General features: G+C 32.3%; 1 protein-coding gene across 1 annotated transcript; it reads left to right on the top strand.

Moving 5' to 3' along the window:
• Positions 1 to 6,257: 6,257 nt before the first annotated feature.
• On the top strand, positions 6,258 to 7,490 carry LOC107639997 (uncharacterized). The gene is made up of 2 exons (XM_016343546.1): positions 6,258 to 6,636; positions 6,718 to 7,490. The coding sequence occupies exons 1-2, from the start codon at positions 6,258 to 6,260 to the stop codon at positions 7,488 to 7,490; spliced, it is 1,152 nt and encodes a 383-aa protein (XP_016199032.1).
• The last annotated feature ends 15,261 nt before the right edge of the window (positions 7,491 to 22,751 follow it).

Below are 22,751 nucleotides of genomic sequence, written 5' to 3'. Positions count from 1 at the left end.
TATAAAGTAAAAAGTAAAAATAATAAAAACAATAAAATTATGTTTTTTCTTTTTACTTTTTGTTTTTATTTTTTCCTTCACAAAATCTAAAAAATTGAAAATGAAAATAGAAAATAAAAATACAAACTAATTAAACGCACCCTAAAAATGTGTAATTAGCTGTTAGCTACTTAGTTATGATGTACAAACACAACACAACACGAGACACATCGACACACTAATTTGAAATTCTTATAAACCTTTTAGATAAGTTATAATTATATTTTGATATTTTATTGATATAAAATATAAATTAATTTTTTAATTTTTTAATATTTTTTATTTTAATAATTAATAATATATACTATTTTTAAATTCATTTCAATAATACATGTTAAGAATAAGACAAAATACGCTAATACGTGATAATATTTAAGTATATTTAAGAGTGTCTGAATAATCATTTTTTATTTTATTTTAAGATACGATTAGACATAAAAGACACACGTATCGAATAAATATCAATAAATATAGTATCTAAAATATATTTGACACAAAAACATAATAAATCAGCAAAGTATTCCTACTTCATGGATGGCTAGTTTGCAAAAAAAAAAATCATTACTTCCTCCTTCCATTCCTTATAAGCTCATAATTACGGTTTATCTATCCTAAATATTTTTACTAAGAGCGATGAATTTTTTGTTAATTAAATAATTTTTTAACTTTTATTTATTATTTTATATAAATAATTTAAATTTAAAATATTTTATTTTTAATTTTTAATAACAAGTTAACTTTTAAAAAACATCATAGTCCTTATTTTTCTCAAAGTGCATGATCATAAGTCCACAATAATAACTTTTTGCGAGTGTGATAAGTCACTTACTAGTACTAATTAATAAACTACTAAGTACTAACATCTCTTTTGATTATTAAAAAAAAAAGTTATTTTTTGATAAAAAATTAATACAAAGAAGAAGTTAATATTTGACTATTTACATAAAGTAAATGTGATGATAGATTTGGATTTATAATGAGAAGAAGAAGAAACGGAGAGGGGGAGAGGCGTTGGGGACAAGTGCGAGTGGAGTTCACGTGGGGGATGAGAGATGCGGAAATGAAGGAAGCGTGGAATGGGAAAACTGCCCCCCCAAGTCACGTGGACCAACATGCTTGGCTTCAGGACACGTGCTTCAACACCCGCTTCCATCTCACTAATTCTGTTCACTACGTGGGGCCCCCTCCTCTCCTTCCCTTACAAATTCCTGGGTGTCATCCTGTCCCTTCACGCACCGACATCTTCCACATCACAATCATTTGAACTTCATTATTTCTATCAAAATACTTACACTACTCTTTATATTAAGGGTAATTTCTAGATAAAAAATAATTACTCAGATGCAATTAACTGGTAGTTAAAAATTATTAAATAATAATAAATTATTTAATATAATATATACTAATATTTTAATAATTTCTATGTAAGTAGTCAATTTTCTCGATTTTTATTCAAAGACACTTTTATATTTTAACTTTTAAGTGTCTCGCAGATATTTATTAAAATTATTATAAATAAAAGTTTTGATGAAAATATCATTTTTATGTTGTTTTTATAAGTTGTATTTTAAATTTTTTAATATAAATATAATATTGATGATATTTTATATAATTAAAAAATAATGTTTTTATTTTAAAAAAGTAAGCATTTTAATTTAGCAAAATCTTTTTATTTGATAACTTTTTGAGATATATAAAAATGTATTAGTTAGAATTATTCTCTCCATTTTAAAATGGTTTATGGTTAAAATTTATAAATAGATAATAATATGCCTAATACTCTCCTTGAATACATGAACACATAATATACAGCTATGGATCTTATTAGAAAGCTAGGATGGAGTCCGGTTAAAATTTATCACATTCTAAAGGTAAAAATTTAAAAACAAATGTAAAATACCTATAAAATTAAATGGTAAGCATAAACATTTAAAAGTCAATATTTTTCTTTTGAACTTATCTTATATTTAGGTTACTAGTAATGATCTTTTATTATAAATATTGGCTCTCTCCGATCCTATTTTCATACATGAATGTTTAATCTATATATTACTCAACTTTTTATAAAATAATATTAGGATTATTTATCTTAATATTCATAATTTTATATGTAATATTTATAATAACATATGTATTAGATTTATAATTAGTAACTTATTTCAACAATAATTATAAAATATAAATAGAAAAACAAATATATAAAAAAGAAAAAAAAATAAATTCTAATTCTCTTTGACCACTATTCATTTGACCGAAGTAATTTTAGAAAAATATATTTCTTTCAAAAATGACAAAAAAAAGGTTCTCACCCCAATCATATCATGCTCTTACTTTGTTTCCTCTCAACTTTATCATAGATTCATTAATAAACCATTTTGTTAACAACTAAAAATTGTGGATTACACAAAAATATATGCGCGTAAGGAATATGTCCGTCAACAGAATAGATTTGAAAGAAAAAAAAAAAAAACACAGAAAATAACTTGAATAAAATTAAACTGTTCGACCAAATTAATTGGATTGCGTGAAATCGTGAATAATTCATTATGATATCGTCATGATCATGATAATGATAATGACACATGGTAGATGTAATTTTAATTATTTGCGGGAGTATGTTTAGTCTTTTTTCAATATATGTTTCTTTCAAAAAAATCTCGCGGTCTCGAACTTTATTTCATCAACTGCTACGTTCCTGGTTCCTAGATTGGAGTCTGAACTAATAAAGAAGGCGAAGGAGGTGATATGATGTTTCACAAACCCAAGTACATCATCACGAACCGTAGGATTTCAAATTGTCTTTTGCCAGAAATAATTGTTCACTTCATGGGCGATTTTATTTTCGTGTTTCTCATCAACTACTTTTGATGACACTTACTTGTATGTTAAACTGAAAATAATTTTGACAGTCAACATTTTAGAGACACGTGTAAAAACTACCATTTTTTAAATAAATATATTACAAAAATATTAAAAAATATATATATTGTGAAGGAGTCAGGGTAATTAACAAATTTTTTATTAATATATAACTGATAGTTCCAATTTTACTCACCTTTATTGGCAAAAAAAAATATACGATAATTTTATAACCATTCAAATAATAAAATTGAAAAATGATAATTTTTATTTACGTGATATTAAATAATAAAATATTTTTATAAATTCTTTTATATTTTCACTTTTTTTAAAATAAATTATATATCTAATAAATATTTTTAGAATATTTTAATTTTGTTAAGATTATATGTACATATTTTTGGTGGCATATATGTAGGCATGATAATTTTTTCCAACGGAGTAAGTACCTGGAGAATTTATCTGTTGGGATATGGAAGACTTTTTTTTTTATTTGTGGAGGGGAGGACGAAAACGGGATCTGCGAAAATATAGAAATAACTCTGTTATATATATATACCTGCATATAAAAATATCAAAAATATTTCTATTATATATATATTCTCACTCCTAACTCTTTTTTTATGTGTTCGTCATTATCCTTTTTCTCTTTTTTTTTTTTCACCCTCCTCCTCTCTCACTACTTTCACCTCTCACTCTCAAGGTCACTGCAAATGGCAGAATTGTCGTTGCGCACCTGACACTCAATTCGAGAAAAATCATCGTCACCGGAGATAGAATCGTCACGCTCCTGAGAAGAGATAAAAAAAGTTGTGGTACTACTGCATGCCGAAAAAGCGTTTGGTAAAGAAAGATCAGAAAAGAAAGAGACGCAACGCTACTGATGGAAATTCTGCCATCAACAATGTTACAGTCGACGAAAAAAAAAGTATTTTTTATTTTTTTTTCAAAACATATTTTTTAGTATTTTATTTATCTTCTTTTTAGATATTAATTTATTTATTGCTAAAAAAAATACTTTTTTTATTTTTTTTAAATATGCTTCTATTTTTTATGATGGTTGGGATAGATTTATAAAAGATTTGTTGGTTATTGATGGATGATTTGTATAAGACAATGGTAAATAATTTTAGGTTTGATTTAAATTTTATTTTAGAATTAGTGATTATTGGATATAGATTGGTGTTTGATGTGGCCGGTTGATTATTTTGGTATGTTGTTGTGTTTGGCTGAAGTGGATTTCAAGTTGAATGAATATATCTAAAAGTTTTTATGATTTGGATTTTTTTAGTGTTTAATTGATTTGATTTGTGTATAGTTTATAAATTTATGAGTGAATGTTATTGGTGATGAAGATTATGATTGTAATGATAATTGAAAATTATGATTATTTTTCAATTTTTCTTTTTACTTTTAATTTTTTTAGTCTTTTTAAATCTACAAATATTCGTAGAGATTTCGATCTCTAATATATAAAAACTCTCCATTACCTGTTGCGGAACAAGAATAAGAATGGATTATGAATGACGGGACATGTCCCCGCCGATAAAAACCTATTATTATCCCTACATATATATTAGCTAACACGAACCTTAATATTTTATTACATATAATTTAAAAATTGAATTCGAGTCTAAATTAATTTGAAATAAACATAATCAAAATGGACGCAATATATAATTAGCGTCACATTTTTGTAAATTTAATTTATATAATAGATTAATAATTTTTTATCTTTAAAGATTAAATGTAATAAATATTATATAAATATTTATATCAAAATAAATTATTTTAAAATTAAAATAACACTAAATAATATAAAATCATTAATTAAAATGTAAAAATATATTATTTTATTACTTATTTCACAAAAATTATATATTTTAACAATAAAATATGATTTTAGATTGAATATCTACTCCAAACTTGACCTAGAAATTGTACTAGATAACGATGAATTAAAAACTAACAAAATATATTCTAAGTTTGGTTTAAATCTTAAACACCTCATATATTGGAGGAGTAGTAGTATGAGAGTTTAGTATAAGACGACCTATGTTCAGAAGTTATAAATAAGGTTTAAGAAAATAATAAACCTCATTTGTTGAGCATGGACTAAAATTTAAATATATTTTGACATCCTATGTTTTTAATTAAGGATTTTTTTCTTAAATAAAATAAAAATAAATAAATATTTCCCTAAATCCGAAATTCCAGCTTTATTTTTTAGGATACAATTTTTTTTTTGGTAATAAGGACAAGTTCGTCGAACCCCCGACGAATTATATGAAGGGTTTCAATGATAAAAGTATGGTTATTGGAGAGTAGATGCAAAGCACAGTATTGGTTTTCATTTTTAAGGTTGACATTTTCTCTACGATGTCAAGGAATTCACTGTTATCCGTTCAATACGATGGTGAAATAGTGTATGACGAAGAGGGTTCTATAGTTTTTAGATCGGGGCAACTGATATTCACCTACATGACACCGGAGGTTAACAGTTTAACAGCTTTGAAGAATTTGATATTGCATTTCGTCGGACAGCAAGAGAAAAAAATGGTTAAAAAAATTTACTACAGATGTTCGACAGAAGTAGATGGCAGTTTGTTTTATAAAAGGTATATTACACTCGTATTGTCTTTGTTACTATTATGTTTATGAGATTACGGTAGTGAGAAATACCTTTGTTGTCGTGAATTAGGTACCATTTGCGCGACGACGAGGTCGTACGGCTCATACGGTCATGGCACAACCGATGGACAAATATCCATCTGCTGAAATTATTCTTGTATCTCATTGAGGTGGGTGGCCGAGGATCATCTGCAGATACGGTCGATAATAATCTGTTGAGTGGAGCTGTTAGATGAACTATTAGAAGGACTATGGTGGATCTTAATATGCCACCCAAGGGGAGTCAGGAGGGGTCAAATATTGAAGCTTGTAATGTTGACTTGATGGACGATGGGATTGAAAGTCATGATGGTTCAGCGATTAGAGATCTAATGATGGATCAATATGAAGTTAACCCCGATGAGGTAGACGACGCCGAGGAAGAACCAGCTGAAATTCCCGATGATAGTGACGAGGAAGAAGGGATGAACTACTACGGTGACACTCAGATCGCTCTTACACTGCCTGCCATCTCTCAACCATATGACCGACCAGATCATTTCACGAGGTTGAATCTCGATGCAATAACTTCGGATTGGTCGTTTACCCAGGGAGGCTCTGAAGAGGATCCAAGCAATGAGTTTGAGGTTGGACAACAATTTAAGGACAAGGAAGAAGTGATGCTGGCAGTTAAGCAGTACAGCATTAGGAAGGCTGCGGATTACAAAATAGTAGAAAGTGACCAGTAGATGTATAATGCACAACATATCCAGTTCGGGCCCGGTTATAATTGGAGCATACTGATATCATATCGTCGAAAGCAAGAAAAGTGGGAGGTTAGAAGATACAATGGGTCTCATTCCTGCATGCAAACTTTGATGGGACAAGACCATGGTAGGTTAGATTCGAAGGTGATTGCACAACACATCTTCACAATGGTCAAAGCCGATCCAACAATCAGCATCAGGGTTCTTCAAGGAGGTGTGGATAGGCACTTTGGTTACAAGGCATCCTACCAAAAGGTTTGGCTTGCAAAACAGAGAGTGATCGCCAGAATATATGGCGATTGGGAGGAGTCATACAACGAGCTGCCTCGTTGGTTATTCGCAATGCAGATGTACTTGCCTGGTAAGATTTATTTCAAGCTTTGTTATTTACCGTTTTAAAATTCATAGGTGTACAATAACACATCTAGATTTGTCTCTTTAGGTACTTGGGTGCAACTGGTGACTCAACTTTGGCCTGGCTTGACGGATATTGTCATGTTTCAGCGGGTCTTTTGGACATTTTCACCGTGTTTTGAGGCTTTCAAGCATTGCAAGCCACTTATTTTCATTAATGTCACTCACTTATATGGTAAATACGGTGGGACCTTATTGATGGCGATAGCTCAAGATGGAAACGCAAACATTCTGCCTATTGCATTTGCCATTGTCGAGGGTGAGACAAAGGAGGCGTGGTCATTCTTTCTGTCGTATCTGCGGGAGCATGTCACACCACAACCCGGGCTCTTAGTGATTTCAGATAGGCACAAATCTATTGATGGTGCATTGAACGCCGACGGGAGTCTATGGAAACCACCTCACGCCTTCCAAGGGTTTTGTACAAGACACGTTGTAGCCAACTTCATGACTCACTTCAGGAACAAAGACTTGAAGAAGGTCCTAATTAACGCAGCGTATTCAAAGTCACAGCGTGAGTTTGCTCATTGTTACGGTCGACTCAGGGGCGAAAATGTAGCCATCATTAACTGGCTTGAGGAAATGCCACGGTCACAGTGGGAACAGTATGCTGATGAGGGTCGTCGATTTGGTCACATGACGACGAATATATCCGAGTGTATTAATGTTGTTATGAAGGGGTCCCACAATTTGCCGATCACTGCTCTTGTCAAGTCAAGTTATTTCTGCCTGAGTGAACTCTTTGCAAGGAAGGGTTCTGAGGCACTGGCCCAACTTCAAGTCGGTGCTGAATTCTCTTAGACACTGATGAAGGCCATAAAATTCAACTCGAAACACGTGAACACTATGAATGTTTACCAGTTTGATCGATCGAGAGCAAACTTCACGGTTGAAGAGTTAGCGGCAGTTCCTGGGTCCAGGCAACAGAATTATCAGGTGCTACTTAATGAGGGCACGTGTGATTGTGGGTATTTTCAGGCTCTTCACCTTCCCTGTCGTCACATTCTTGCATCTTACTCTCATGCAAGACTAGATTGGAAGAGGTTTGTTCATCCTGTTTACCGCATGGAGTCGGTCTTCAATGTTTATAGATAAGAGTTTCGATCGATAGGGCATGAGGACCACTGGCCATGGTATGAAGGACCCTGTATTCGGCCCAACACGAGGATGATGAGGGTGAAGAGAGGTCGGCCCGTCAGCTCCAGAATTCGCAACAACATGGATGACGTTGAGAATACTGGCGAGAAGTTATGCGGATTATGTCGCCAAAGCGGACACACACGGAGAACTTGTACTACCCTTGATGGTGGCGGGGAGTCATCTAGTCGACGTTAGTCGTAAGGTTTAGTTTACATTTATTTATATGTTTGAAAACTTTCTATTTACTTTTATTGTTTCGCTAGGCATGTTGTTTACAACAGATTTGTTTGCACTAGAAAGTTCATGAAATGAGGACAAAGCAATATATAAGGAAACTGTTTGTAAACGTAAACATGATGTATTTTAATTTGTTTACAGCAAAATATCCTTTTGTACATTACGAATCCATATGACAAGCATAGCGACTTAGAAATAACTACCCACACCCTGGCCCGCCACCCCGTCGACCAGCATGTCGTCCATGCAGCCGCGGGTCGAGACACCCACCTGTGCCACACGCAGGTGGTTTGACATCCCGCTGTCCGCGACCAAGTGTAGGAACCGGACTAGGTGCAGGAGTGCTCATCTGATCCCTCATAGTCGCATAATCTGCAGCGGATGACGACCTACTAGAGTGATCATCTGGAAGGCGTGCCAGGTGTGCAGACTGAGGTGGCGTAGTATGCATCTGCGAGAATGGTTGGGTCTGCTGTGGCGTCGTGAACACATCTCCCAAACCGAAATCACCAGCCTGTATCACAGGAGCCATCTAGTTCGGCACCATCATCGTGACATCAATCATGTCATGGGTGTCCAGTATGGGCTGGTAGTCAGACTGGGGACCAAGATCCGACGGGCTAAACGGCAAATGAAACTGCGTCCCGATATCAACATGAACACTGGCTGCGGGTCTCTATCCCTGCTGACTGGTCCCTGCCTCCGAGTGGTGTGAGCCAGGTGGTCTCAGTGACAAGTAGTCTCCCAGTACGGGTCCTGAAACAGTCCCAACTGTCTGCCCTGGATCATCGGAGTGGTGGACTGGCGGGCTGACAGAATCTCTATTGCGGGCAGCCTCCTCACCACCCTGTCTGCCACGTCCCGCACCGCGCCTACCTCTCCCCCGAGCCCTCCCCCGCCTCCTACCTCTCCCCCCTCCGGCTGCTGGCCTCATCTCCGGAAGGTGACCGTCATCTGGCTGATGCAGATCTGGAGCAAGTGGATGCTGGATGGGCAGATCATGTGGCACAACCCCAGCCGCCACTAGGTGCTGGTCACCGAGGCCGACTAACTCTGTGTGCACCCACTAAAGGTACCAAGTCATATATGGGTGCGATGGACGCAGGTCTATATGATGGTGTATGGGCAGAGGATGGTGGACCCGGGCATCCCACAACTCATGCCAGCCACTGAGAAGATGCGGGAACCACTCGCCGCGGTCAAACCAACCATCCAACTAGTGCATGTTGTCAATGTTCAGTGGCCTGGTCGAAATGTGCTGCAGACCACCGAACTGACGTACGACTCGGTCCACCTGATGCCACTCGACGATAGTAAAGCAAAGTAGCGGACATACAACTGCCGATGAGGCCTCCACCTCGGCTATCGCTGGTGGAACTAGACCAATCAGCTGTGGGTCAGCATATGTCGTCCACTCAACCTGTTCACAAATCAATACAACAGACGAGATTCAAATTTCAAATGAAAGACTTATTAAAGTAAATTAAACTTAAATATGTTAAAACTGAATATTCTGCACTTACATTCAGCATCCCAATCCCGTTCAGGGTACGCCTGTAATGCTTAAGCCTGCTCTCGCCCCTGTCATTGTTCAGACGGTACTGAACCCATTTACAATGCCAACGACAATATTGTTTTACCTACCGCTCAATTTAATTGACTTTGTAATAATAACATAAATGATTATTATAAGTAAATATAATACCTCTCCACCAAAGAAAATTGACGAGTATCAAAGCCGTCGGGCCGTATTAGCGGAAGGTGGTGATAAGCCCAGGACAGCAACAAGCTGACGCACCCACCCAAATTGCACTGGCCATGCTCCGTGGCCCAGCACATCTGGCGATACAGCCAAGCCAGCACCGCGGACCCCCGCGATAATCGACCACACGTCGCATGGTCCTCCAGTAGTGGGAGCCACCAAATGTACACCCGAGAGTCAGAGGTATCTGGGAACAACATACCCCCTATCAGCTGCATGATGTACCCTCTCGTGTACCTCATCAGGCGCTCCTCTGTGGCGTCCTTCTCTAACTCTCCACAAACTGTGTTCTGGAACCACGTGAGCTTCACCGTCCACTTCGTCTATGACTGTCAGTCATCTGGGGCAGGAACAACACCAAGTAGCTGCTCATAGAACTCCTCAATGGTGCGTCCCTGATGGTGCTGCTCCCACCCACCAATGCACCCACTCACAGGATCACCGTCTATCCCGAGCCCCAGCTGATAGGCTACGTCCTGCAGCGTGATAGTCATCTCCCCACACGGTAGATGAAACATGTGGGACTCAGGCCGCTACCTCTCTATCAAAATCGAGGCAAGAGGCCAATCGTGCTCGAACTCGATCATATAGGTCACATACTCAAACCCAGCTCGTCTGAGATATCGCCTAATATGCTCTGGCGGCCGTGCCGTCAAATTCCGCCTGGTGCTCAAAATTCGAGGCGCCTATCAAACAGAAACAAAAAACACACAAAAAAGGACGGTAAACACATAAAATAAAAATTTTCACTGCTAATTAATTATACTAAATTAAAAAATACTTAAAAAAGCGTACCACTCTATCAAGCCTACCAGCAATGTGCTCAGCGTAATCTAGTCTATACATGTCACCCTCGTAACGCAACAGTTGCTGCTCCATCTAAATACAATCTAGTAAAATGAAAACACACACACTGAACTCAACTCCTTTTACGTTAACCAAATTATTAAAGATATATATTTAATTGTCTAACTCGGCTTATAAACTTAATAATTCTAATTCTACTCTAAACCCTAACTGATGCGATCAACTACCTCATTAATTAGTAAATAACTACCTGAATTCTAAATTTTTCGCAAAAAATTTCTTTCGATTCCAACTAAACCTAATTAATTATTCCACTTTCAGAGTCACAACTTAAACTAACGGCTCATACTAAACTAACTAAACATTTAGTTCGTCATACTAACTAACATGATATAGTCCATAAACAACAGCTATACTTAAAAACAATAACATAAAAAAATTTAACTGACATAAAAAATATTTAATAGTAAATCTAACTAACATACCATCAATAAGTTTGTCACTCTAACTAACATATAATCTATAACTAATTATTTTAACTAACATGTCAACAGTTACTCTAACTAAGCTAAAGAAAACTAACTCTAAGTAAGCTAAAAAATTAACTCGAACTAAGCTATTATTCACTAACATGGAACCGAGAAAGTCGTCTGCAATGAACTTCACGTGCGTCGAAAACACAAGATAAAAGAGAAAGAGAGTGAATTTGGAAGAGAGTGAAGGAAAAGAAAAGGACAAACACAAATGGTCCCACTGAATTTTTATACTGCGCCGAACTCAACATAGAATTCGTCGGGGGTGCGGCAGACTCTATATAAATTATAGAGTTCGACGGGATACGGCAAACTTGCCCTTACTATAAAAAAAAAACCATATCCTAAAAAATAAAGTTGGAATTTCGGATTTAGAAAAATATTTAGTTATTTTTATCTTATTTAAGAAAAAAAAATCCTTTTAATTAGTATCAACTCTACACTAATTGCTCTTAATCTTTTATTTAAAGAAAATTAACTTTAAAAAAATCAAATTTAAAAGCCGAACAGTTAAACATGAGATAGAATAAGAAAAGAAAATTATAGGTAATTCATATATATGACTAAATTATTTACATAATACGCATCAAATGTCATTTATTATTATTAAAATATTTTGATGTAAATTTAATTTTATATTATATTAATAATATAAAATATTTTATATAATTATTTTTACTAAATATTATATTATATAGTTAAATATATTTATTTAATTATTTTAGTCTGACAGATTAAAATTAAATTTTAAAATGAAAAAGATTAAAAAATGATTGATTGGAAAGGAAGAAAGGGATTAGGGGGTGATTAAAGAGAGACAAGATGTCGGGTGATGATTAAAAGTGCCCCCACGAGTGCGTGCTAGCTGTCCCACGTGTCCCCTGGCGTTGTGCACTTACCTAACGCCACTACCCGACAAAACCACCCATCATCATTATTCATCCCTCTCTTCCCCGTACGAGGCGAGCCCTCACTCTCATTCTCCCCATGTGATTTTCACGTGAACTAGGTCCCCTCCCCCTCCTCTTCTCTCTCCTCTCATTATTCCCTCTATTTCCTACTCTTATTACCACCATCTATCTATTCATCATCTATTACCCAAATACTCCCTCATTTTTTACACTAATTAACTCTTCATTTTTCTTAACTCATTAAAATCTGAATTCATATGATAAAAATTAATGTATAGTTGATTTTATACAAAGGTGATAGCTAAAATTATTAGATAATAATTTAATTAAATATATTAAATTATATAATAATTTTTAAATATTAATTTTATATGAATACAATTTTATATATATTTTTACTAAATTTATATACATTGTTTATTTTTTTTTAAAAAAGGGATATTTGTTTTACACTAATTGTGTAATAATATACTCAATAATGTAATTATTTTTATAAAAAATGTTAGGGTTTAACACATTGTTTTTATATTATTAAAATTTAGAATTTAAAATTTAATATAAAAAATACTTTTGTTATTTGATGTTGACAAAAATGACAAATTTTTTAATATGTTATGTGTATACAAAAAAATTAACTATTAAATTAATCACTTATATATATAAAATATATGTTAAAATATAAAATAAATATTAAAAATAAATTAAATAAAAAATATATAAATATATTGTGATTGATTTTTTTTATATACTCACAGTATTTTTATAAATTTTATTAATCATATAATATTATATTACAGCTAGAGGCGAGAAAGGCAAGACAATATTAGGGTAATATTATGATAGTTATGTAGAATTTTTTTCTCATTTTTTTTTTTTTGGGACTATTTCATTTTGGTTGTTCTTAGAAATTAAAAAAGAAAAGGAAAGAACGAAAGAAAGATATTTGGGGGGGTGAAATACCATGCATGTCGTGTCATCAGGCACCCCAATAATTGGAAGTGATGGTTAAACGACAAAGCAAATAAGGGACCAGCTTGTCTTTGATTGGTCCGTACAGCATGTGAGTTGCACGTGAACCCCGGACCCTTTTGTTCGTTTCATTGGCATTGCTGTTTCCATATTGATGTAACGAAATGACCATGTTGCCCCTGTTTTTGTATGGTTCCTCTTTTTCAATCATTGGTCGTGGACAATTGGTGCTACAATTTCAGTTCTTTAACCTTGTCTCTCGGTGGGGCCCACAACTACAGGAACCTAGGGTTGATTAGACTTCACACCACACTTAGTCATGTCTTCATGGTAAAGAATCTCATTTTGGATCTTACATGTCTCTACTATTCAAACTACACCTGTCAGTTACTTCTGTCACAGACCAGTTAAATTATTGAATTCTGCAACTTTCCAATTCTATCCTTCCATTCCCTTGGGTAAACTAGACCTTCTTCTACTGCATCCAAGGTCGTATGTAGTACCTTTCAAATTATTATGGAATCTTCATGTTGATGCCATTGCCAACTGTATTGAATTTGCTAAATGACCCGGCTTCAACTTCAACCTCAAATAGCTGTGTACCTACGAATCCGCTGCTAAAGAAAGATTCACAAGTTGATAATTTTTTTTTCGTTTCTTTATATATTTATAAGTAAACTTATCGTCTTATTGTTATAAAAGTAAGGTGTAAATTTTACTAAAAGTAAAACTATACTAGTATATAATAATAAAATGATAAAATTTTTAAATAAATATATTAACAAAAATATTATTTACACACCAAAATTAATCATCATGTATTTATGTATAAATATACATGACAAAAAACACGTTGAATATCGTCAGATGTTACCGACAAATTTAGCACCAGATTTTCCGATGGTTACCAATGAAAATTCGTCCCTCGAATAAGTTACCGACTGATTTAAAATTACTTAACTAAATTCGACGGTAAATAGAGACGCAAAAATTAATTTTATTAGTACCGAATTTACTGTCGCATTTTCCATCAGAGAATTCCGGCGGTAACAAAAGTTAGTGAAATGCAGCATTTAGGCAGTGGCAAACACCTTACGTTGGATTTTTCCACTGGTAAACCCGATGGTAAATTTGGAATAAAATTCAATCGCGAAATCCTTCCCCCTCATTTCTGCAAAACTTCTGTCTCTTCTCTTCTTCTCTCTCTCGTCTCTCTCCCTCTGCTCTATTGAAAAAGGTTGAGCCGCCACCACCTGGAGCTGCCATTGCCGTCAGTAAGCCACATTATTGTCGTAGATTAGCACGTCGTTGTCACTACTGCTAGATTTTTTATGGAAAGTCTCCGCCGCGCCACCACTATTAGTGTCCCTTGCCATCGGAAGTTGTCACCTTGTCGCCGTCACCGTGGCTGAGATCCACCTCGCCAAATTTAAGGTTGTTGTCCATTTGTCCTTTTGGTTGTTTGTTATATTACCAAACCCTAATTTTACCACCATAGATTTTACTACCGCCTCCTGTCTCCACCATGCATCCACCATTTTGCATCTATCATCAGAGATATTTTTTCTTATAGTTTTTGTATTTGTTCAGATTTTTGTTTGTTTGTTTAGGATTTTGTTAGATATTTTATTAAATTATTGATTAAATTTTTTAATGAAGTTTGCAATTAGGGTTTGTTATACTAATTTAGTGTAATTAGAAAAACTAAATAATGTTAGGTTATATTGGGTATAATTTAGGGTTTGTTTTGAGTTGATGATGTTTTGGATGATTGTTAATTTTTTAAGTTTATTGTTGTTTGAGTTAATTATTTTCTGAGTTAATTAGTATTGATTTTGTTAATTCTCTGAGTTAATCTTAGCTTGTTAATTTTTTAAGTTAATTACTGACTTATTGTTGATTGTTTTTAATTTTATGAGTTTATTGTTGTGTGAGTTAATTATTTTTTGAGTTAATTAGTGTTGATTATTGTTAATTCTTTGAGTTAATCTTCGCTTGTTAATTTTCTAAGTTAATTATTGACTTATTGTTGATTGTTGTTAATTTTTAGAATTTATTGTTGTCTGAGTGAATTATTTTCTAAATTAATTTTGCTGAGTGAATTATTGTCAATTTTACTGAATTTGTTGCAATTTACTTATTTGAATATATGAACTTTGATTTGTTTGTTTAAATATAATTTGTGTGTTGATTATATTTATAGTTTGCAATTGAAGGTATATAGCTTGCTATTCCAGAAAATGCGCCTGTAAGCGATAGGTCTCCAGCGCTAGTAATTCTTTGTTTATAGATTAATGGTTTATGATGCAAAACCTCCAACTAAGTTTGTAAGTTACTAAAATTGTATAAGTTTAAATAAATATATCATTTTAGAGATATACATATGCATGTTAGTGAATTACTTAAAATTTTAATTTGTCATGATATGTTGATTTATTCTTTGTAAATTTGTCTCATTTATTTATAAATTGCACTCCCTTTGTATAATTAATTTGTCCCATTTGCAGATAAACATGAATTACTTATAATCTTAATTTATTCCGTTTGTATAATTAATTTTTTCTTTTAACATTTTATTGTCCAGAGAGTTTTAGCATTTTTTATACGAATTTATTTGTGAACTTTTAATAAAAAATTATAGACAAATTATTATGAAAATTGTAAAATTTTGAATTTGGTTAATTTAAAATTTTGAGTTTAAATATTTAAAATTTTATATTAAATTTTTAAATAAATAAAAAAAAAATAAATCTGATGATAACAAACTTTAGAATTTTGTCAATTAAAAATTAATATCTACTGCTAAATTCATCAGTAATTAACGACAGACAAAAAAAAAAAAACATAATAACTAATTTAATAGTTGATCTTTTATATATATATACAGTAGTTTTAGAATATATATATATATATATATATATATATATATATAAAAGCAAAGACATAAGTACCTAATAGGCATGAGCATATAACTTGAGAATAATACTACTAAAGAGACAATAACATAAAATTACTTTATTTAATTTAATATTTATAATTTTATTATACGTAACATCTATGATTATATATTTATTATATTTAAAATTATCTATTTATTTGAACAATGACTAATAAATAAAAAAAATAAATTAAGTTTTTATAAGTTGATTTTTATTATTTTTTAAATATTTTTTTATTATTTTACCAATTATCTTTTGGAGTATGCATGGTTGGAAATTGTTATTACATATATAGAATATTATATGTAAATAGTATGATGATATTTTTTTTTAAAGTTAGGAGTGAAATTCAAATTTAAAATTTTTAAGTAAAGATAAGAAGATTATATCATATTATTATTTAAACTATAGCTTATTAACATGATGATATTTTTATTTGTTAATAGGTTATTTATATAAACTATTTAATAGATGTTTGATTAGTGCAAAGGCATATTCTAACCCCAAATTTGGTCTCCCTCATCTCTTTCATATGTACACTCTTAAATTAGGACACTAATAATTAAATAAGCGTTAATACAATTTATGGCACAAAGACACAATTAGTTTGCGGAAAATAACCAACGGTGGGTATTTGTCAAATATCTTACGATATGAAAATCTTTTCGTGCATGCTTTGTTTACTATAAGATCCTATTATGATCAAAGAGAGAGAATGGGTGGGGGGAAAATTGATAAATCACCAATTCAATTCCTAAACCATTTCAATAATAGCATAATTTTGTCAAAGACATATAAATAATTGTCTTAGGCCAACCAAATCACGATAGTGAGTGTCAACTGATTACATTATCATCATTGTTTATCTCCAAAGGCCAAGATTTGTGGTTCTTTCATGGCATAATAAAAGTATCACAATCTAGTCAGCATCTTCAACAACTAATATATGAACACCAATTAAAATGAGATTTAATAAATATGACTTGATTTGTTAATAATTATATTCGTTATCAAAGTTGATCACGCTTCAACAATGATAGATTACACCAACCACCACACCCTCCTATTTTCCATTCCCTTAAAATCATCATATGATTCATCAAATATTATTCTCTTTTGGTAAATAAGATTGAGAAATGCTGATGATTTTTTTTTAATACTCTCATAGTAACATCTTTATATAAAAAAGATATTATAAATTATTAATAATTTAATCTATTTAATTAAATTATTTAACCGTTCACAATACTATATGGGAGGTTTTTTTTTTCCTCTTCACCTTTTTGTGAACAGATGTTAGTGCTAATTTGGTAAATGTCAGTGCTTTGAAAACATTATCTTATGTCTATTGATTTTTCTCCATTTTGGTACCATGATGCATATTGTTGTGGAAAAACGGATAGGCGTCCATGATTGAAGAAGTATGTGTAGATAAGATTATCATCAAATAAGCAAATGTATGTAAATAATATTTATTTTTTAATTACTACAATTTAATTAAGCGTATTGTAGAGTCATTAATACTATTTTAATAATAATTTTAGAAAAAAGGGACAAAGGGTGTTATTTTAAATAAAAGAATTGACTAGTGTTAGTTCAAATGCAGGACAAATTCAGAAAAATTACATGAAAAATATTATGTGACCAATACTTTTTTATATTTTGTATTGTATTTGAAATGATATTAAGTAATTTTCTACCTTTTTTTTTCACTAAAGATATTAACCCTAATATTTCCAAAATATATATCACGTTACTTGCTATTGCCTTGTCGGGGCCCTTTAATTTAATTTTAACCCATATACATGTCCCTTGTATGTATATATGACCGTTACATTATATTACAACAAATATAACTGGAAATGAAAAAATTACCATCACTAACTAGGTGGAAACTCAGGTACAGTCGACTTCATGTAAAGTTGATACCTAAGAGCCGTTAGATGAAAATTCAGTCAAATAAGTCAAATAATTTAACGGCTCTCAGTATCAGCTTCACGTGAAGTCGACTTCATTTGAGTTTTCATCCACTAACTATTGACAAAGTTAACGTATCGTTGCGGTGGTAGCGATTATTATTGGTGTCAAATTAATTATGTTAGGTGTACATTAAAATTTATTATTAATATAAAATATATATTAAAATATAAAATTTAAATAAAAAATAAATAAAATTATATATATTTTATATACAAAAATATAATAACTAATTTTAATAATTAATTTATAATGTGCATGCATAATATTTTTAGTTTCAAATATAATAATTATTTTTCTCTCAACAAAAGAGAATATATAGAGAGAAAAGAGGGGAAGGTGGGAGCGCCAAAAGAGAGAGTCAAATTGAATGAAATGACAAATTTAGATAGATATTGGTTTTGAAAAATGTTAATTTTCAATTTTTCTATAAAATTATACTATTATTCTATTAAGTTTTTCCTTTCCATATCTTTCCTTTTAGCTAAAACCCAACTCATCACAAACAACTCTAAATTAAAAGATTCGTTTCGCTCCTATTGCCGACTAATCTTCGAGGATACTTACATGTTACAATGTTAAGATATTACCTATGACATATTACATTTGCTTGGTATGCATAACTTAATATAATTTATTTTAATTTAAATATATCGAGTTATAATTATACTAAAATGTTAAAATAATAGAGAATATCCTCAAAACATAAGAAGTAAAAAAGTTTCATGTTCTATAGTTTAAGTTAATAATCAGGAAAAAAAAATCATGTGCAGTTTGCATCATTTGATTTTCAAAAAATTATAATGTTTTAAATTAGTTTGTAATAAAAAAAAACAAAAATAATCAAATTGATCATACTTAATTAAATAAGAACATGTCACAAAATGATTTATACTACTTGTCATCACTTAATTATTTTTAACTCATTTTTAATATGTATTTTATATCAATAATAAATTTAATAACTGTTTTTTAACATACACTTAATATAATTAATGAATTAATAATAAAAATTAAACAAATTTAACTTTCTAATTGTATCTTTTAAAAATCAATTTTAAACGGCTAATCTTTCAAAAAATTAAATTAATATACACCTAATCTTTTAGGCTGCGTTTATTTATAGGGACAAGACACTGAAACAGAAATACTGAGACACAAAATTATATTTAACAAATGAGACATGAACAAAGACATTGTGTCTAAAGACACTGAATTAATATATTTTGTGTCTATCATAATAAGAAAAATACAGAGACACTAACAAAGAACATGATTTATTTTTTATTTTTTCTTTTATTATTCTTATTAATTTTTATAATGATATTTTTTGAATGAAAAAAATAAAAATAAATTAAATTTTTATTATGTATTCTATTTTATCATTAAACATAATATAAAAACATTAAATTTTGTATCTGTGTCTTTTATATCTTATTCTCAATATCTTATTTTATTAAATTCTAAAAAACAAACAGAGTCTTAGAGATTATATTAACTATTAACTCACTAGTCTACATTTCTTTTCATTAAGTAACCAACTTTGGTAGTTCTAAAAGATTGATTCAAAGTTATGTTTACTTTGTTGTTTGTCCTTTACAATAACCATTATTTTGCTTGTTTTTTCCCCCATAAGATTTAAAAAGAAGGTAAAAGTTAAGGTAGCAGGGCATAAAGAAAAGGCAATGGTCTCCTACTTGAAGCCTCGAGCTGTGGGCAAGCCTCGTGGATCCTACTTGGCGCACCACTCTCCATGTCTAATTGACAGCGAAGCACACGTGTAGAATGTCTCTCCCACGTGCACCACTTTTGGTCAAACTTCCTTTTTTTCTCTCCCTTCATCTGGTCTACGGTCAAACCTCATTACTTTCCCTATAAATCTTTATTTTTCTTTTTTCTCTTACTCCTAATCATGCATATCTCCCTTTCCCTTTTCAGCCTCTAATTCACTTTCCACTTTCCTCCCACCTTCTATTCCACATCTTCTGCCGTTGGATTTCATGCTCAATCACTAAGGGCGGTTAGATTGTTGGATTCTCCACACGTGCACGTGCAACCAAAAACCTTTATATAAGGAACAGTTACAACCCCAACTTGGCTAATTATAATAATTAAGTAAATAATATGATATTTGTGTGAGAGTTGAGAGCTTTTGAAAGACCTGGCCATGTGACCCGCTGAGCTGGTTATCATGTGATTAACCGTTAATTCCATTGTTTAATAGGTTTTGGTTAATATCGTTAATCGATGATTCAGTTCGTGTTGGATTGCACGTGCGGTGGATGTAGGGGGTACTTACTTTCTCGTGTCGTGAAATTAAACTTGAACAGGACAATTTTCCACAAAAGGACATAAATGGCCATGCTTGATTAGTGTAAAGAAAAACATCCGAGGGTATAATTGGAATTACACAAGATCGTTGGATTGGATTTCATGATTTGGAAGTAAAAGGTTTCACTAATAAATCAACACTTTGTAGTAAAAAAAGAAAAAATCAAGTACCTATCATTTCTTTAAAATAAAAATATAAATGGCAGAGCATATGTAGTATCATGGCACATGATGGTGCAATGATTATTTATAAATTTCATGATCTGGAGGAAGGTATATTACGATTTCTTTAATCATAGCATGGGTGTGGGGCAACACCAAACCCAATCATTTCGTTCCATGATTCTTCAAATGATGAAAGGTTTCCAAGTAATTATATGAAGCATGAGACAATGATTATTTTTTAAACAAACTAGTACTGATGATTAAATATACTTTGTTCGAATATCTTTTGCCTTGTAAGATTTCTTCCATAAAGTCTCATTCAAATTCAACTGTGTTATGTATTACTATAATATATATACAAACCCCAAATCCTAGGGGAAGGCCCACATGAAATTAGTAAACAAAGATAGATGAGTATACAAATGATAAGTATCTTGATCTTTTAACTAAATATTTTGGGTCGAGTTTTAAAAATGAAAAAAAAAATTGTTATGAGATTTTAGATTGGATTAGATTAATAAATTTTTATAGTAATATTTGAATAATGATAATTCAATTTTTAATTAAAAAAAAAAAAAGAAATGAAAAGGTTAAGATAGGTGGCATGCATGAGGGCATGAGAGGGGCATCCTGTTGCTATAAAGAATGTATAAACAGGTAGCCTGCTGGAAGGGGTGTCCCCTATGGCCAGATTTAGAGAGCAATTAAGGAAGCTTTTTGTTGGTGCAAAACGTGGTCTACTTGCATAACCATATATGATATATTATTTAGATAATGCATTAGGCTCATTTTGTTTATTTGCGTTGCAATAACTTTTGATTGAAAGTGAGACAGTTGGGTTTCTTTAAACTTTATTGGGTTGATTGCTTGCTTGCAAAGCACCACGAAGTTTCGGACCATCTAATTTTGATCTGCACTAATAATTGCTTACCTAATAATTCGGATATTGCTTAACAATCATCATATCATTGAGATTAAAATATTTAGGTAGGCATGATCTCAGCCCTATCATTAATCAGGTTGTAATTGATTTGAAAACCTATACTTACAAAATAACACAACTAAAATAAAATACAATAGTTTCAAGTGTTTTCTTTTTTTATGGAAGATGATGCCTAAGGCCCCTTGGTCTCAACTTAGGCATAGCCCATTATAACATATTAGTTTAAAGCCCATAAATACTCGATATCCAAAAACAAAGCCCATGAATACTCAGATAGGAGATCATTTTGGTCCCTCTTTATAAGTTGGATATTTGCTGCCGGACCAATGTATAGTTTATGAGTGGACTCGGTATTCACATTATATCATATCTTGTTTAATTATAGTAATCAGTTAAGAAAAGGATTCTTGATGAAGACATTAGGGGCACGATGTTGCCAAGGCTAGTTTCTGGTTGCTAGTTTTCTTTTTTGTTGGGCGTAAAGCCCCTTTGTTGACCGGAAAAAAAATTATAGTAATCAGCTAGCAATTAATCACGAACACACTATATTGAAAATAAAAATGAAGTCCAAGTTGGGTAAATTCTTTGATAGTAGTTTAAAACGACAACATTGGTTGTATGCTATGAAGCACGGACACTTCGTTGAGTTGTCGTGTCTACGTGTTGGACACATTTTGGATACGACACTCACCGACACTCGTTCGACACGCGTGTCTGCTGTGTCCGACAGTGTCTTAATAAAAAATAAAAAATTCTTCTCCGGACACACCTGGACACACCTAAATACCATCACGTGCCAACGTGTTCTATTTTATTCTTAACATATATTTTTAAAATAAATTTAGATATAGTATATATTATTATTTATTAAAACAAAAAATATTTGAGGTAATGACCAAATCAGTACCCGAAAGATTCAAACGCTGACATTTTGGTACCTCACTATTGTTATTGACAAAATGGTTCTTAAAAGGTTTTAAAATTTGACAAGCGTACCCACGAGTTCACCGGAGCACATTTCCGGCAAGCACAGTGCTGATGTGGCCACCGTGTTTTGGTGACTTGACAAACCACCCCCAAAGTTCCCTCCCCTTCCCTCTCCCTCCCTGTCGCAGCCCCATCCCCAACGCACACTTCTCCCTAATCGCAGTCCCCGCCGCATCACAAGCCCCTCCCCAACGTACACTTTTCCTTCCTCCCTCAACACCACCATTCACAGCAACAATAACTTTAACATCAACAGCAACAACAACCTCCACCACTCTCTCTCTCTCCACCACTCCCCCTTTCCCAACGCACACTTCCCTCTCCCTCCCTCAACACCACCATTCACAGCAACAACAACCTC

The sequence above is a fragment of the Arachis ipaensis genome, chromosome B5, assembly GCF_059453495.1.
Source record: "Arachis ipaensis isolate K30076 ecotype BB chromosome B5, ASM5945349v1, whole genome shotgun sequence".
In the NCBI taxonomy this organism is placed as follows: domain Eukaryota; kingdom Viridiplantae; phylum Streptophyta; class Magnoliopsida; order Fabales; family Fabaceae; genus Arachis; species Arachis ipaensis.
The sequence above is the reverse complement of the archived record's forward strand: the minus strand, read 5'-3'. Positions and strand labels throughout refer to the sequence as shown.

Excerpts from the sequence above, each read along its gene's own strand:
- LOC107639997 (XM_016343546.1), top strand. The coding sequence starts at position 6,258 with ATGTATAATGCACAACATATCCAGTTCGGGCCCGGTTATAATTGGAGC. Across the intron at positions 6,637-6,717 it reads AATGCAGATGTACTTGCCTG|GTACTTGGGTGCAACTGGTG; the intron begins GTAAGATTTATT and ends TTGTCTCTTTAG.